The sequence below is a fragment of the Pinus tabuliformis genome, chromosome 9 (assembly GCF_031772625.1).
Source record: "Pinus tabuliformis cultivar Carrire ecotype Pingquan chromosome 9, CPIR1, whole genome shotgun sequence".
NCBI classification, from domain to species: Eukaryota; Viridiplantae; Streptophyta; class Pinopsida; order Pinales; family Pinaceae; genus Pinus; species Pinus tabuliformis.
In genome coordinates this window covers 644,169,231-644,184,128 of record NC_142307.1, presented here as the reverse complement: position 1 = coordinate 644,184,128, position 14,898 = coordinate 644,169,231, and the positions used below count along the sequence as shown (strand labels likewise).

Sequence of the window (14,898 nt, the reverse complement as noted above, 5' to 3'; positions counted from 1 at the left end):
ATTTAGAGTTGATAGGTGCAAACTAACAAATTGTGATATAAATCGTCTTAGCATTAATGTCAAGATTTCGATCCAAATACATTGTTTGAGAGGGTCTACTTTATGAAGTCGAGTGGGAAGAGAAACATTCTTTTTTATATAACATGTTATTTCTCCAATCCCTTTGCAAGAGGATTTATTGTAAGCACAAAATGAATCCATCTATGCCAGGGACCTTAGAGACATCATGCTCCTAAATTTCAATTAAAAAAATAATATCAATTTCACTATGGATCCAACTTAATGTAGGACCTCAAGGCCATGGAAAACCATGACAATTCCAAAAAAGGATCTAAAGTGTTTCAAATTCCTATTTATAGCTCTCATTTTTGTCTTTTTGCTTAAAAACAACTTTACTTTTTCTAATGATTGTCTTTTTGCCTTCTTTTCTAGCTTCCTTTATCTTTTAAACCTTTCTCCTTAACTCAACTTCCTTTATCTTTTAAATTCAAAGATTTGCATAGTCTAACTTATAGACGAAATAACATTTTTCTAGTATAACTTATAGACTAAATAACGTTTTTCACCAAAATCTGGGAATACAATTTCTAACTTATAGACGAAATAACATTTTTCACATGAATTCACCAAAATCCGACAATACAATTTTAAGATTCTTGTTGTTGTTTAAAATACATTTTTGAATACACATTGTTTTCTGCTGGTAGCGCGCGCCGGCCCTAGGACGATCTGTTGCTACGCATCAACGCGTTCTGGGCCTTGGCCCCTGCCATGGCCCCTCCGGATCTGATCAAATCACTCCCTCCTTAGCAACCCAAGCCAGCAACTTCGAAATTTGTGAAAAAACTTGATATTCTCCAGGAAGTTCTGCTGCCTCCAACCCTCCCCCGCATGGCAGCAATTTCTCTTGCAGAGAAAGGTCTTATAGGACAGTTTACAGGCCTCTGGCCTTCGCCAAGAACAGTTCAGAAATGGGTCGAACGAAATTGGATGGACAAGATCTCAGGGAAGATTTCGATCAAATTTTGCGGAAGAGGGTATTATACATTCCATTTTGAAACCAAAGCAGACAAGGATCTGATATTTAGAAACAGACCATACTTCATGGATTCCAGGGGTCTCTACCTCAACAAATGGACCCCGGACTTCGACCCGGAACTGGATGTCCCCAATGTTGTGCCAGTCTGGGTCCGTCTCCCTCACTTGCCTCTACACTGCTGGGGAGATGAGTCGGTGCGAGCCATAGGAAACGCTGTCGGCAAATACATCGATCGCAGCGAACCCAAGGACAACATGCAAGCCTGTGCTAGGATATGCGTTGAAGTGGACCTTGGTCGAGGATTACCGGAAGCAATACTGTTAAAAGTGGACGACTGGAGCCATATTCAGCCGCTGGATTACGAACAGATACCGTTTAAATGCAAGGTATGTCACGAGTACGGGCATTTTGCTAATAGATGTACTAAAACTGTAAATGCAGATAAGGAAGAGCAAGATGGACAATGGGAACCTGTCAAAAAAAAGAAATCAGCCCCTCCTCTTAAACCATCCAAGGACTCTGGAAATCCTGGGCCATCTGTTCAACGCCCCTCCTCCCCGCCCTCCAACCCCTCAGAAACCCTTACTCCTGATCCTCCCCTTCCCCTCTCTTCCAATCCCTTTTTGATCCTTTCCACAGATGACTTCGCCTATGATATTCCTTCCTCCGAGCCCCCTCCTTCCCTTCAGCTTCAGGCCACCACTTCTCAACCTCAGACCACCTCTTCTCAACCCCCCTTCAAGTCCCTCTCTTCAAGGATTACCAGAAGCTCTTCTAAAGAGCATGGAGCGCCCAGTGGTTCTTTCAAAAAAACAGGGTCAGGCAGAAAAACCGCTAAACAACATAGGGAGGAGAATGCCCAAAAGGATATAGCACTGGGAACGCAAACTCCAATAGAATCCTTTATCCATGGACATCAAGAGAAAGAAATAAGTGGTAAAGACCAAGAGAGGCGAGCACCTCTTCGCACACCCAATGCGCCATGTTGAAAATCCTTTCATGGAATAGCAGGGGTTTAGGGCACCCCTCTAAAATTGCAGCCCTCAGAGATCTGATTTACAATGAGAAGCCAGAAATAATGCTGATACAAGAAACAAAACAAGACCAACATGAAATGAAAAAAATTATAGAACAACAGAAGAGATTCACGGGCAACATCAGCGAATCTAGAGGAGCCTCGGGAGGCATTGCTACCATTTGGGACAACAGCAAATGGACTTGCACTGCAACAAATTCTCATCAGAACTGGATTAGAACCACTCTCGACAGCAACACAAGCAGCCAGACAGTGATCATTTACAATGTTTATGTACCCAATCACTATAGAGAAAAGGAAACTTGTTGGGATGACTTGAAAAATAGCATTGATGGAGAAAGCAATCCAAATATTATAATTGCAGGTGATTTTAATCTAATACTGCATGCAAATGAAAAAAGGGGAGGCACTTTTACTACAGATCCATTTAGAGAGCGCCTGGAGGACATCATCTAGGACAACGATTTAGTGGATATCATTCCCAAAAATCGCAGATATACCTGGAGCAATCGCAGAATTGGCAGTGGCAATATAATGGAAAGATTAGACAGGTTTTTAGTTAACATATCGCTCCTCTCAAATTTCTCTGTAGGATACTCTAATGTCCTCAGCACATCTGCCTCTGATCATTACCCAATCACCTTAACTCTGGAAAACCACCGCCCTCTTGGGCCCATTCCATTCAAATTCAGCCCCCTTTGGAATCAAATACCTGCGGTCAGAGAAATTGTCAAGGAAACGTGGATCCAGCATGTGGAAGGCTCGCCTAGTTTCATTTGGGAAACGAAATTAAAAAGAACCAAGAAGGCTTTAAAAGATTGGGCCAAAGAAAGATACCAAGAACCAGAGGAAAACAAAAAGAGAGTTAAAAATGAGCTAGAAGAAGTGCAGGCAAGAATTGAAGAACATGGATTAACACACCAAAGCAAAGAGCAAGAAAATGAATTATACGAACAGCTGAGCAGAATAAATAGGGAAGAAGAAATCAAATGGCGTATAAAATCCAGACAATTATGGCTTCAAGAGGGAGATAAAAACACTGCTTACTTTCACAAACAGGCCACAGCCCGGAAGCTTAGAAACAATGTCAATACAATCCTGGACAATGAAGGAAATCAACATAATACTCAAGAGGCTATAAAGAAGGCAGCTACTAAACACTATAAGGACCTGCTGACTGAGGATAAAGGAATAGAAGACTATGCCGACTTGCTTAAGCACATGCCCAAAGGAGTTACAAAGGAAATGAACGATAGCATCAATAAAGATATCGAAGAAGAAGAAATCAAAAGAGCAATCTGGTCTTTGCATCCTGATAAATCGCCAGGGCCTGACGGTTTCCCTATTTGTTTCTACAGGGAATACTGGAATGTGATCAAAAAAGACCTGTCTAAGATGATCCGATGGGTCCAAAGAAAAAGGAAGATTGGAGGATTCACCAACTCTACATTCTTAGCCCTCATCCCCAAAGAAAACCGCCCTTCTTCCTTCTCCAGATTCAGACCCATATCCCTTTGCAATTCTTCATACAAAATCCTAACAAAAATTTTAGCCACAAGATTAAAACCCCTTCTTCCCTCCTTGATATCTGAAAACCAAGGAGGCTTTTTTCCGAACAGACATATCACTGACTCCATCCTTCTCGTCCAAGAAGCCATCCATTCAAGTCTATCCAGAAAAGAAAAAGGATTTGTCTTAAAGCTTGACCTAGCGAATGCCTTTGACAGAGTCAGGCATTCCTTCTTATTTGTTGTCCTTACAAAGATGGGCTTCAGAGCCTCCTTCATTAATCTCATTGCTGCATGCATATCCGGTCCCTGGATATCCCCCTTGATCAATGGTAGACCTTGTGAAGCTTTCCAATCTTCCCGGGGTCTAAGACAGGGATGTCCTCTCTCCCCCTACCTTTTCATTCTTATGGCAGAATCTTTCAGCCAAGCTCTGGATCACAACAGGAGAGTTGGACTCATAACTGGCATCAATTATGGGACTGGAGTTAAAAATATTAACCACTCCCAGTTCGCTGATGATACCCTGCTAATAGGAGGCGCATCCATCACAATTGCAAAAAGGTTCAAGAAATTACTAGATCAGTTTATGGACTACTCGGGAGGACTGGTAAATCAGCTCAAAAGCTGTATCTATGGATGGAATACGACAAATCAAACTATCCACAACATTGCCAACATTTTCGGGGTTCCCTGCAAAATCGATTGGACCCATTTTTCATACCTGGGCATGCCAGTTAGTCTGGGACCTTTGAAAGCTGATACCTGGAATGGGATCATAGACAAAGTAAAAAGGAAAGTGCAGCAATGGGGAACAATATGGCTCAATCCTGCGGGCAGACTCATTCTCCTAAAGTCAGGTATCACCTCCTTACCTCTTTACCGTTTCTCTTTATATCAGGCTCCTGCCATCTTTCATCATAAATTGGAAGCTGCCCTTCGCCAATTCCTATGGCAAGGGGGTAAGAGTGACAAAAGCAAGTTCAGTTTAGTCAAATGGAAGCAGGTTATACAGACTCAAGAAAGAGGAGGACTTGGCATAAGAGCACCAAAATTCTTGAACCTGGCTTTTGGTGCGAAAATTGTTTGGAGGCTAATAACAGGGCCTCCAATGTGGTGGAAAAGAGTATTGGAGGTCAAATATCTAAGCTTTCCCAGGCAACAGCTTCTTGAATCCAATATTCCAAATAGAGACTCAACCAAAATCTGGAGGTTATGCAAACAGTCTCTGCCTATGATGATCCAGAATATATCGAAAGTCCCAGGGGGAGGAGACAGCATAAACTTTGGGGTTGATAAAATATTGGGACACCAGCCTCTGAATACGCACAAAGAAGCCAAGCCAATCATTAAGTTTCTTAACGAGGAAGGTATTTACAATCTTTCCCAAATCTCCAGTTGGGATCCTCACTCCCGTACCTGGACAGGCTGGACCTTCCCTGAAATTCCTAACGCATTAGAGCCCAGCCTCAGCTGCCTAAAGACCCTTCTTCACAACAAAGCCCCTATTAAAGAATATGAAGCAGATGGCTTTCGTTGGGATTCTTCTGGGACCGAATACACTGTCAAAGCAGGCCATCAACAAATTTGCAGCAGCACCTACCAATTCAATATATGGCCTCATTGGAAATTAGCTTGGAGAGCAGAATCTATCCCAAAAATAAAATTTTTTATATGGCTTCTTCTGAGAGGCAAAATTTTAACAACAGAAAATTTAAGAAGAAGGGGTATCAATGGACCCTCCAGATGTCCCAACTGCTGCCAAGCTGAAGAGACGATGTATCATCTATTCATAGAATGTCCATTTGCTGCCGATTGCTGGAGAAAGATGTCTCTCATTGGAGCTATAAACTGGGACCCTCAGAATACCATAGCAGAGACAATATACAAGTGGAGGAAAAGTTGTCCTTGGAAAGAAAAAAGAAATCACTTGGTGAAAAGAGTATGGAATGCTCTTCCCCACACCTTGCTGTGGCGAATCTGGCTTGCCAGGAACAAATTTTTTTTTCAAGATAAGAGTACAAATACTCGAACCACTTGCAACAAAGCCAAAACTCTTGCCTTGGAAACTATCTCAAACAACACCAAAGGCAAAATCGATGCTACACAGTACAGTGTTGAGGAGCGAGACATAATTAGTTATATCTTGCACAGGCAGTGCAAAGTACCAGAAGGCAATAAGAGAGAAGCTCAGAACAAAGAAGAAATCAGGTCTTGGAAAATCAGACTAAAAGAGCAGGACTTCGCCAATTGGATTCAAAAGAGTAACTGCTATTCCCTTTTTTTCGATGGGGCTTCCAAATCGAATCCTGGGATAGCTGGAGCAGGGGGATTGATCACAAACCCCAAAGGGGAATGCATCCTCCACTACGAGTGGAGTCTTGGGGAAGTCTCGAACAACAGAGCCGAAGCTCTGGCTTTGTTCCAAGGTCTAACCCAGTTAGGCAAAATGGGAATTAAAAAAGCTCAGGTATTTGGGGATTCCTCAATCGTAATCCGATTAATGGCGCAGCAGCAAAACTCCCCCAACATTCTGCTTCAACAAGTAAATAAACGAAACCATATCCTTCATCATATGATGGATGACATCAAATATTTCCATATCCTTCGAAATCTCAACAAAAAGGCGGATGAACACGCCAACAACGCGTGTGGAAGACCCGCCGGCACCTTCAGATGCAACTCCAGGGAATCGATCCAATTTCTGCCATGATCTCAATGGATATCTCCCGCTTCAAGATTAAATCCGGTGTCAGGCCTGATAATTGTCCTTTTTATTGGGCCGGCAACTGGACTGTCATCAGCATAGGGGTAATACATGGACGCGACGACTGCAGAAGACACAGCAATCAGGTTAACTTCATCATGCCCGCCGGCATATCTTTCACCAGATCTGTTTCTCTGAGACTCTTGGACTCTTTTCAGACTCGCCAGCAGACTTCCCTTCAGCCTCCCGTGACTAGTCATTCTGGATCCCGCCTAATTTATCCCCAGCTCTGCTATTTAATTAACATCTCTCTTCCCTTCTCTGGCACTATCTTACTCTCTTTCGTGAATCCCTCTCTTTCCCGCTGCAAGCCTTTCTTGTCCCCTGGTTCTTGCAGAAAGCTCCCTCTTCTCTGTCTTAATCTCAGCGATTGCTCGGGTTTGAATGTCTGGAGTATAGCAAGCCATTGCTTCTTTCAGCTGATCTGGATTTATGTTGCACTTCCCATCCATAGCACCCCAAATTCTGCTCCTCTGTATACTTCCCCTGCTTTATGTGCTTCCCGGTCTCTTCTTATACTCTTAATTCCCGCTGCCATTCCTATCTCACCCGTTCAGTTTGACTGCAGCGTTTTTACCTCTCTGCTCCCTCCTTCCTGTTTCTTTACCCCCTTATCAATCCCAATGGACCGAAGTGAAGATTGCCTGCATTGTTCAGATTTGCAAGCTGAACTCGAAGAAGTTAGAGCCCAGCAACGCATTTTGGAGAATCAGCAAAAGATCCTTGAAACAAGGCTGGAAGACCAGAACCGCATTCTGAATGAAAAATACAGAGCTGAAATAGATCTGTTTTTGCACAGGGTGTCTTCATTGCATGAACAGTTTCGTCATTTAGCAAATCGCTGCAGCCATGCAGAAGAATCAATTTCAATACTACAATGGATGATGGATAAATGAAACAAAGCGGCACCCAGCTCCTCAAGTGCCAAACAACCAGAAGCAGACCCGAACCCGGAGGAGTCTACTGCAAGACAAATTAGCCATATCGAAATCGACTAAAATGGTCTTTAAATGTAAATTTTGGTTAGGACAGTTCGTAAGAATCTATAGCAGCTATAGTAGTTTTAGAATCAAAACAAGTAGGAAAAGGGTAATAGAGAGAGTCTCATTTTGTAACTCTATTGACCCAAGCTGTTTCCGGCACTTATTGTATCTTCGGAGATCTGACTCCTCTATTTTATTTCAGACCTTAATATAGCACCCGACTTTGTAAAAAAAAAAAAAATACATTTTTGAATGCATAAATGGGTTCAACACCCTAAAAACCCCTAAAAACACTCTAATTATGCAGATTAAACAATTTAAACTCAAATTTTTAAAAATTTCTGTATGATTTTGATTAAAATTAACTAGAAAAATGATCGTTAAAAAACCATTTCATTTATAAATTAAACTACTCCTTAAAATTTTAATAAATATACTAAATTTATAATTATTATCACTTATCTTAACCCAAATCAATTTATGTTTATAATCAAATTTCTTTCCCTATTTTTATCATCAAATTCTTTCCCTACTTCCTAGTTATTTGAAATAAATTGTTCCAATCTCTAACTTAAAATTAACTAGAAAAATAATCGTGAAAAAAACCATTTCATTTACAAATTAAACTACTCCTTAAAATTTTAATAAATATACTAAATTTATAATTATTATCACTTATCTTAACCCAAACCAATTTATTTTTATAATCGAATTTCTTTCCCTACTTCCTAGTTATTTGAAATAAATTGTTCCCATCTCTAACTTATTTTTTTTAGTTATTTGAAATAAATTGTTTCCATCTCTAACTTATTTTTTAGTTCTTTGAAATAAATGGTTTCAATCTCTAACTTATTTTTTTATTATTGTAACTGTTCTACTTTTTACTCTTAAAAAAGTACACATTCATATATAATAATAAATAAATTAATTAATACATTTATTATATTTGCTGTGAATCTATTTAAAAAAGGGTTAAAATTTTATTTAAAAATCCTAACTCTATATTTTTAGGTATAGTTACGGTCATTTCGAGAAAAAGGATAGTGGTTCGAGAAGGAGGATAAAACTGCAGGGCTCTTCAAAGTTAAACTGGTGATACAGCGTAACTTGCGGAGGAATCTGGCGTTAGAAGAAACAACTGTTAGATGCTAAAATTTAGGTCAACATCAATCAAAGCGCGTCTCTCTTGGATCCCGCGGCATTAAGATAAATAAATTGAAATTAATTAAGGACCAAACACCGAGATAAACGCAAAACGGAAAATCTACTAACAGCATAAGAAATTATTTACCTTTCCGGCCTCGTGAAAATGTTATATACATGTATGTTAAAGCTGTTGTAGCTGGGTATTTGTTCTTTCAGTGGATCTGTCTTTTGCTGATGCAGCAGAGATGGGATTCACTGACTGATTGATTGATTACACGGTTGGTTTCAAGAGTCCCGAGTTAGATTTTTCAGGATTCAAATGCCTGAGAGGTGTTGATAAGGGGCTCAGGGCATTGGGGATTCAGCAGGCAAGATTTGGTAATAAATGGGTCAGGCTCTGAGTTGTAGTGTCTCCAATGAACATGCCTTCTTCTCTGCCGTCCAGCAAGGGGATTTGCAAAGGGTGGAGGCTGCTCTTGAGCGAGAGCCCCATTTGATCTCAGAGACCACAGTCTATGAAAAGATGTCTCCATTGCATATTGCTGCTGCAAATGGCCAGATTGATGTATGATTTTCTTTGTCTGTTTTTGTCTTTTTGACACTGTTTCTTTGGATTTGGAGATTATGAATTATTGATTGGAGATGGTGGTATTGCAGGTCCTGTCATATTTGTTGGACCGGAATTTGCATCCTGATGCCCTCAGTCGCAACAAACAGGTGCGTTTATATTCAAAATCTAAGCTGAATGGGCTTTTTTTTCTTTTCTTTGTTTCTTTATTTATTTTTTAATGGGTATCATTTGGGCTATTTTTACTGAAGGGCGTGTTTGTTTTTGTTGTCATTGGACAGACTCCGCTGATGATGGCCGCCATGTATGGGAAGGTTTCCTGCATTGAGAGGCTTCTGCAAGCTGGTGCAAATGTATGTATTTGTTTTGTTCAAAGTTGGTTGAGTCTACTTTGGGTGCATACCTTGTTTGGTGGAGCATATTTTGTGCCTGGGGAAGTAGATTTTTTGTTTGGTAGAGTAGATTTGTGGGTGGTTTTGGTGGTTGATGGGTGTTGGATATTGGTGGGTGGTGTTCTCAGATACTGCTGTTTGACTCGTTGCATCGGAGAACTTGCTTGCACTATGCTGCAAACTATGGGCACACTAATTGCTTGGAAGCCATTCTCTCAGCGGCCCAGTCTACTCCCGTTGCAGACTCTTGGTAAGTATGGATTGCTTTTAGTTTCTTTTATTGGGGTTGGATCTGATGTTTGCCAATCACTGGCCATAAGTTTGATGCCTATGAAGTCATGGCTGGCAAGCACTCTTTGAAGTTTAGGTAGAGATCTCAATGAATACCCTTTGCAACTCTTGAGATCATGGGCCCTGAATACTATTTATGACAATTCTCAATAGTTTTGAAGCCGGGGCCTTGGTCTGCTCAGGGATTGCATGCCTACCATGGTTTCAGCTCATGTTTTGTAAGATTTTGCGGGCCGGTTAGTTTTCTCTGAGACTGAGATGCTCCTTTGGGTTAAATATGCAGGGGATTTGCCCGGTTTGTAAACGTGAGAGATGGGATTGGAGCCACTTCATTACACCTTGCGGCCCGAATGAAACATCCAGGGGTTGTTCAGTTGCTGTTGAGAAATGGGGCTTTAGTTTGCGCAACCACTGGAGCTCATGGGTAAAAGATATAACCACCCAGTTTTGTAATTAGTTTCTTTGTAGCATCGAAACCATAGTTGTCACATCTGAAATATTGCTCTTCATTTTAATAACATGTGTGCCTCTTTCGTGAAAATTGGGCATTTTTCTTGAAAATTTGTGCCAAATGGATCTTTCTTCCTGAACTGCATGTGCTCTATCAGAACTTGAAAGAAAATTCTGTCGAACTTCGTATTTTTGTTGTTTGTGACTGAATAGGCAAGGTGCCTTCCGCCTCAAGATTTAATCAAACCCACCCTTGTTTGTATGTTTTTTTTTCCTTACAGACGACCAGGGAGCACGCCTCTGCACCTTGCTGCTCGAGGAGGCTGCTTGGATTCTGTGCGAGAATTGTTGGCTTGGGGTGCTGACCGCATTCAGCGAGATGCCTCTGGGTGAGAACTTCCTCAACTTTCTCTGAGTGCACAACTTCATTCCTCCTGTTTACTCGAACTTTATTATATGTTTTGTTTGTTACAAATAGGACTACTGTAATAGGAGATAAAAAGAGAGAATTTACCAAGAGATTTCCGTAGACTACTGATTAATGTGTTTTACTTGGCAGACGCATCCCATATGCGGTAGCCCTTAAGTACAAACACTCTGCCTGTGCAGCCTTACTGAATCCCAGTTCTGCAGAACCATTGGTTTGGCCTACACCGTGGAAATTCATAAGTCAACTCAATCCAGAGGCTAAGCTCTTGTTGGAAAATGCCCTTATGGAGGCCAATCGAGCAAGGGAGAAAAACATTTTGTTTGGAGCTGCCTCTTCAGTGTCTTCTTCCACTGATCAAGAAGACAGCATTGAAGATAATATTTCTGATGTGCGTTCTTGCTTCTAATCTCAAATGTCGATTGGTTGGAACTTGGTAGAATTAAGACACATATCAGACTAAGAAGTTGCATTGGTTATCTGTTTTCTTCAAATGTCAAGCGACTATCATTGCAACTGATTGGCTGTCTTTGTTTGTGCCAATATGCAGGCTAGTGAATCTGAGGTTTGCTGCATTTGCTTTGATCAATTGTGTACCATTGAAGTTCAGGACTGTGGGCATCAAATGTGTGCCCTCTGCACTCTAGCACTGTGTTGTCACAATAAACCTAATCCTACCACAGCATATTCTCCTCCTCCAGCTTGCCCTTTCTGTCGCAGTAGCATAGCACAACTAGTGGTTGTCCCTCCCAAAGAGAGCTGCACTGACACTGATTCTTCAAAGACCAACAAGCCAAGACAATCTAAGAGTTTCAGTGAGGGGAGCAGCAGTTTCAAAGGAATCTCAGCCAAGGGATCTTTTGGGAAGATAAGTGGAAAAGGGTCTGGAAAAATTGCGGACAGCAGTGATTGGATGGAACAAAAACCTTGATTTGTGATGCCAAATATACCAGTTGAAATTTCAACCTATGCTATGGCATTACTAGCCAGTCCTTGCACTCCCATCCTTATAGATATTGCTACCAGGATGAAACATAAATCTTTCCAAAATGGATTTGGAAGCCTATAATGCTACGTTTATTCATTCAAGAATCAAATATTGTTTGATTGCAAATGGAGCAAATGGTCAGAGTTTCTCGCATGGGCCGAGTAAGTTTTGGTTCTATGGCTTGAGGGCTGCTTGATGTATGAAAGGGTTGTTTAGTAGCTGTTACCAAGGTATAAATATTTACCGAGTAGATGAATTGAATCTAAGGGAAGTTGTTTAGGATCCAGAGTTCAAACAAGAAATATGCAGGCAATATTTCAATGATGACCCTGATTTGTCTGGTATTAGTTTTTGTTGTTCAATACACCAAATCTGCGGTAAAGACCTGCCACTTTTTGTTAATGTTGAAGAAGCTCTAAATACAGAAATGCAGTAGAGTAGTTGAACAGCTCTTTCACAGGCATTTCACATAAGAAAAACGAAGACATTGTTTTTATGGAAGGAATATTACCTGTATCCTTTGAAATTGATATCTGAATGAAGGCATTGTGGTTACTGTTTAGCAAGTGAACATCTGTGAACATCATGCGAGGCTTTTTACTGTTTTAACCTCATCTTTCCGCGATAATTTAATTCAGACGTTGCAATATAAAAACATATTTCATAGATTTGATGAGAATCTCATTTAAGTGACCAGTTTACACAGTATTCCTTTATCTGAAGCTAACTCTTGACACTTAATTGCACCAAATCTAGTAAGAAATCGTTACAACCCACTTTCAACAGCCACCAAAACTGCCAAAAGAGGTAGACTAGGTGAAACAGGCCTCACAAGTTTATCACAGAAGAAAAACTAATACGTTGTTTCTATGGGGAGGAACATTACCTATATCCTTGTTTGAAATTGATATCTCAATAAAGCTTTGTGGTTTACTGTTTGGCAAATGAGCTTCTGTGGACTTCACGGGAGGCTGTTGACTGTTTAACCTCATCCTATAGCTATAGAAGTTTATCACAGAAGAAAAACTAATACATTGTTTCTATGGGGAGGAGCAGTACCTATCCTTGATGGAAATTGATATCTCAATAAGGCTTTGTGGTTTACCGTTTGGCAAATGAGCTTCTGTGGACTTCACGGGAGGCTGTTCACTGTTTAACCTCATCCTATAGCTATAGCCTATAATTTACTTAAGACGTTTCAATCTAAAACTAGATTTCATAGATTTGATCAGAATCCCGATTAAGTGACCAGCTTCCTCACTATTTCTCTCTTTGAATCTTACTCATGACCACATAATTCTCACCAAGCAGACTCCAAAAACTGCCAAAGGAAGGCATCCAAAGCTCTCTACAGGGGTGTAGAACGATACAATTTCCAAGATGTCTTAGCGCTATTGGCTTTATTGTTCTCTAGTACTTGTCAGTCAATTGTGAGGCGAGTGGGAGCTGGCTTTCTTGGCCCCCATTCCTATGAACCAATGCTTGTATGGTAAGGCCTGCCCTGTCTTTAGGACACAAGTGGATTGGATGGCCTTTGAAAGGTGGTGAAACAGGGTGATTTGGAGGGTGCCCAGTCCACCGCGATTGAAGTAGTTAGACTTTATGAATGCACTTATCTTTTGTTAGAACTTAGCCCATTCACATTAAAATAAGTGCCTTCTGCTATGAGCTAACACTTGAATGATAAGACTTGTCTTTGATATGTAAATTTTGTCGTAAATATCTCATTAAAATAGTTTGTTATAACACATCTTATAAGATTTTGCAATTTATTATGATGGAGTGCTTTACTTAAGATTCACATTAAATGTTATTGACTTAATGTATAAAAATATTGAAACAATTAAAATGAAAGAAGGTGTTAGCCAATATCACACCATCCACACAATGTAACAGGATGTGCTATGAGGAAACTCAATACTGGAAAAACTCAGCAAGATACTAAGTTCTATGCTTTGCTTTTTTCTTCTTACAGATAACATGCAAATTCAAAGAAAATAACAATGCATACTGTGGCCAATATGGCTATAACAAGATCATCTATTTTCTGTTTTGCTTCAATATGTTCTATTGGACTTCTTGCCACAACTTTTTGCAAAGAAATCGTCTGCGAGTGCCAATCAATCTCTCAAATCTAAAGAATATTGCAATACTCGCATAATATTAGGACTCCTATGAAATATAAAATTCGCTATAAAGTAGATAATTCGGTATGAATGTCATGGTAAAGTTCTTGTCTTGCAGAGGCAAATTAACTTCAATCAAAGAAGAAATCAGGGCTTATTTTAATATATGAGGTTATATTGTTCTCTTGAAAATTTAATTTGAAGAATCTGTATTAAACAATTTAAAAGATAGAAGCAGGGTGATTGTAGCCACGAGTACCAAGTTTCAACACACCAATGACATTTGAAATTATAAGAAGCCATATGTACTTACTCTTAAAAGCCTTTCACAAAGTTGGATTAAGTTCCATCACAGAGCATATTGGGACCTCAATCACAGAACATATTAGGCCCTTTTAAGAACCCTCGCCGAATCGGAGATATTAATGTGATTCTTCACATTGTTTAAAGTTAGCTTTTTTGATGCAATTATTCGGAGGAAGTCTATCATGAACTTTGCTGGAAATAGAGGCATTCTTGATTGCAATCCACTATGTAACAACATATGATGCTTAAAAAGGAATCCAAGTTTCAGGCTGTTAAAATAGCGTCGTTTAAGGGAGTTTGATAACTGCTAATCAAAATGCTTTGTAATGTATGTCGGAATCTGGTGAAACAGAATTTCGTGGATTTGATCAATTTGGTGGTTTTTAATTTTTTTTAACAACTGTTAATCAAAATGCTTTTTCTCCAATTATGAATGTCGGAATCTGGTGGATCAAAATACGTGAATTTGATTAATTTTCTGGTTCTAAAGTTTTTAAAACTTGGAATTAATTCAGAGATGATCGAAAACTGGTGAAACAAAATTCCGTGTATTTGATGAATTTGCTGGTTTTAAGGCAGAAACATAATTGTGATGAAACCATGAACAAAAAAGTGAGTTTATAACTTTTCTTACACTACCGCTAGTTTAAGCGATTCAAGACTTCAACCAAAAAAAGGCTCAGGATTAAAGTATGGAATTATTATTAAATCACTAAATTTATGGTCTTTTTCAACAAATTATTGAGTAGTTTTGACCAAAGATCTCATTCTCAAGCGGTATCAGAATCGAATTACACAGATATGAAACAAATTGATCTGGTGAGAGTGAATGTTGTGGAGGTCAGAACAGACAATGGTAAGATAAAACGTG

The 14,898-nt window shown here is 39.8% G+C and overlaps 1 protein-coding gene across 1 annotated transcript; it reads left to right on the top strand.

Annotated features, from left to right (window-relative positions):
• Positions 1-8,642: 8,642 nt before the first annotated feature.
• LOC149150289 (putative E3 ubiquitin-protein ligase XBAT31) lies at positions 8,643-12,157 on the top strand. Its single transcript, XM_089438066.1, has 8 exons — positions 8,643-9,044; positions 9,137-9,196; positions 9,329-9,400; positions 9,568-9,689; positions 10,014-10,154; positions 10,462-10,569; positions 10,740-10,998; positions 11,158-12,157. Exons 1-8 carry the CDS (start codon positions 8,865-8,867, stop codon positions 11,536-11,538), a joined length of 1,323 nt encoding a protein of 440 aa, XP_089294192.1. The 5' UTR covers positions 8,643-8,864; the 3' UTR covers positions 11,539-12,157.
• The last annotated feature ends 2,741 nt before the right edge of the window (positions 12,158-14,898 follow it).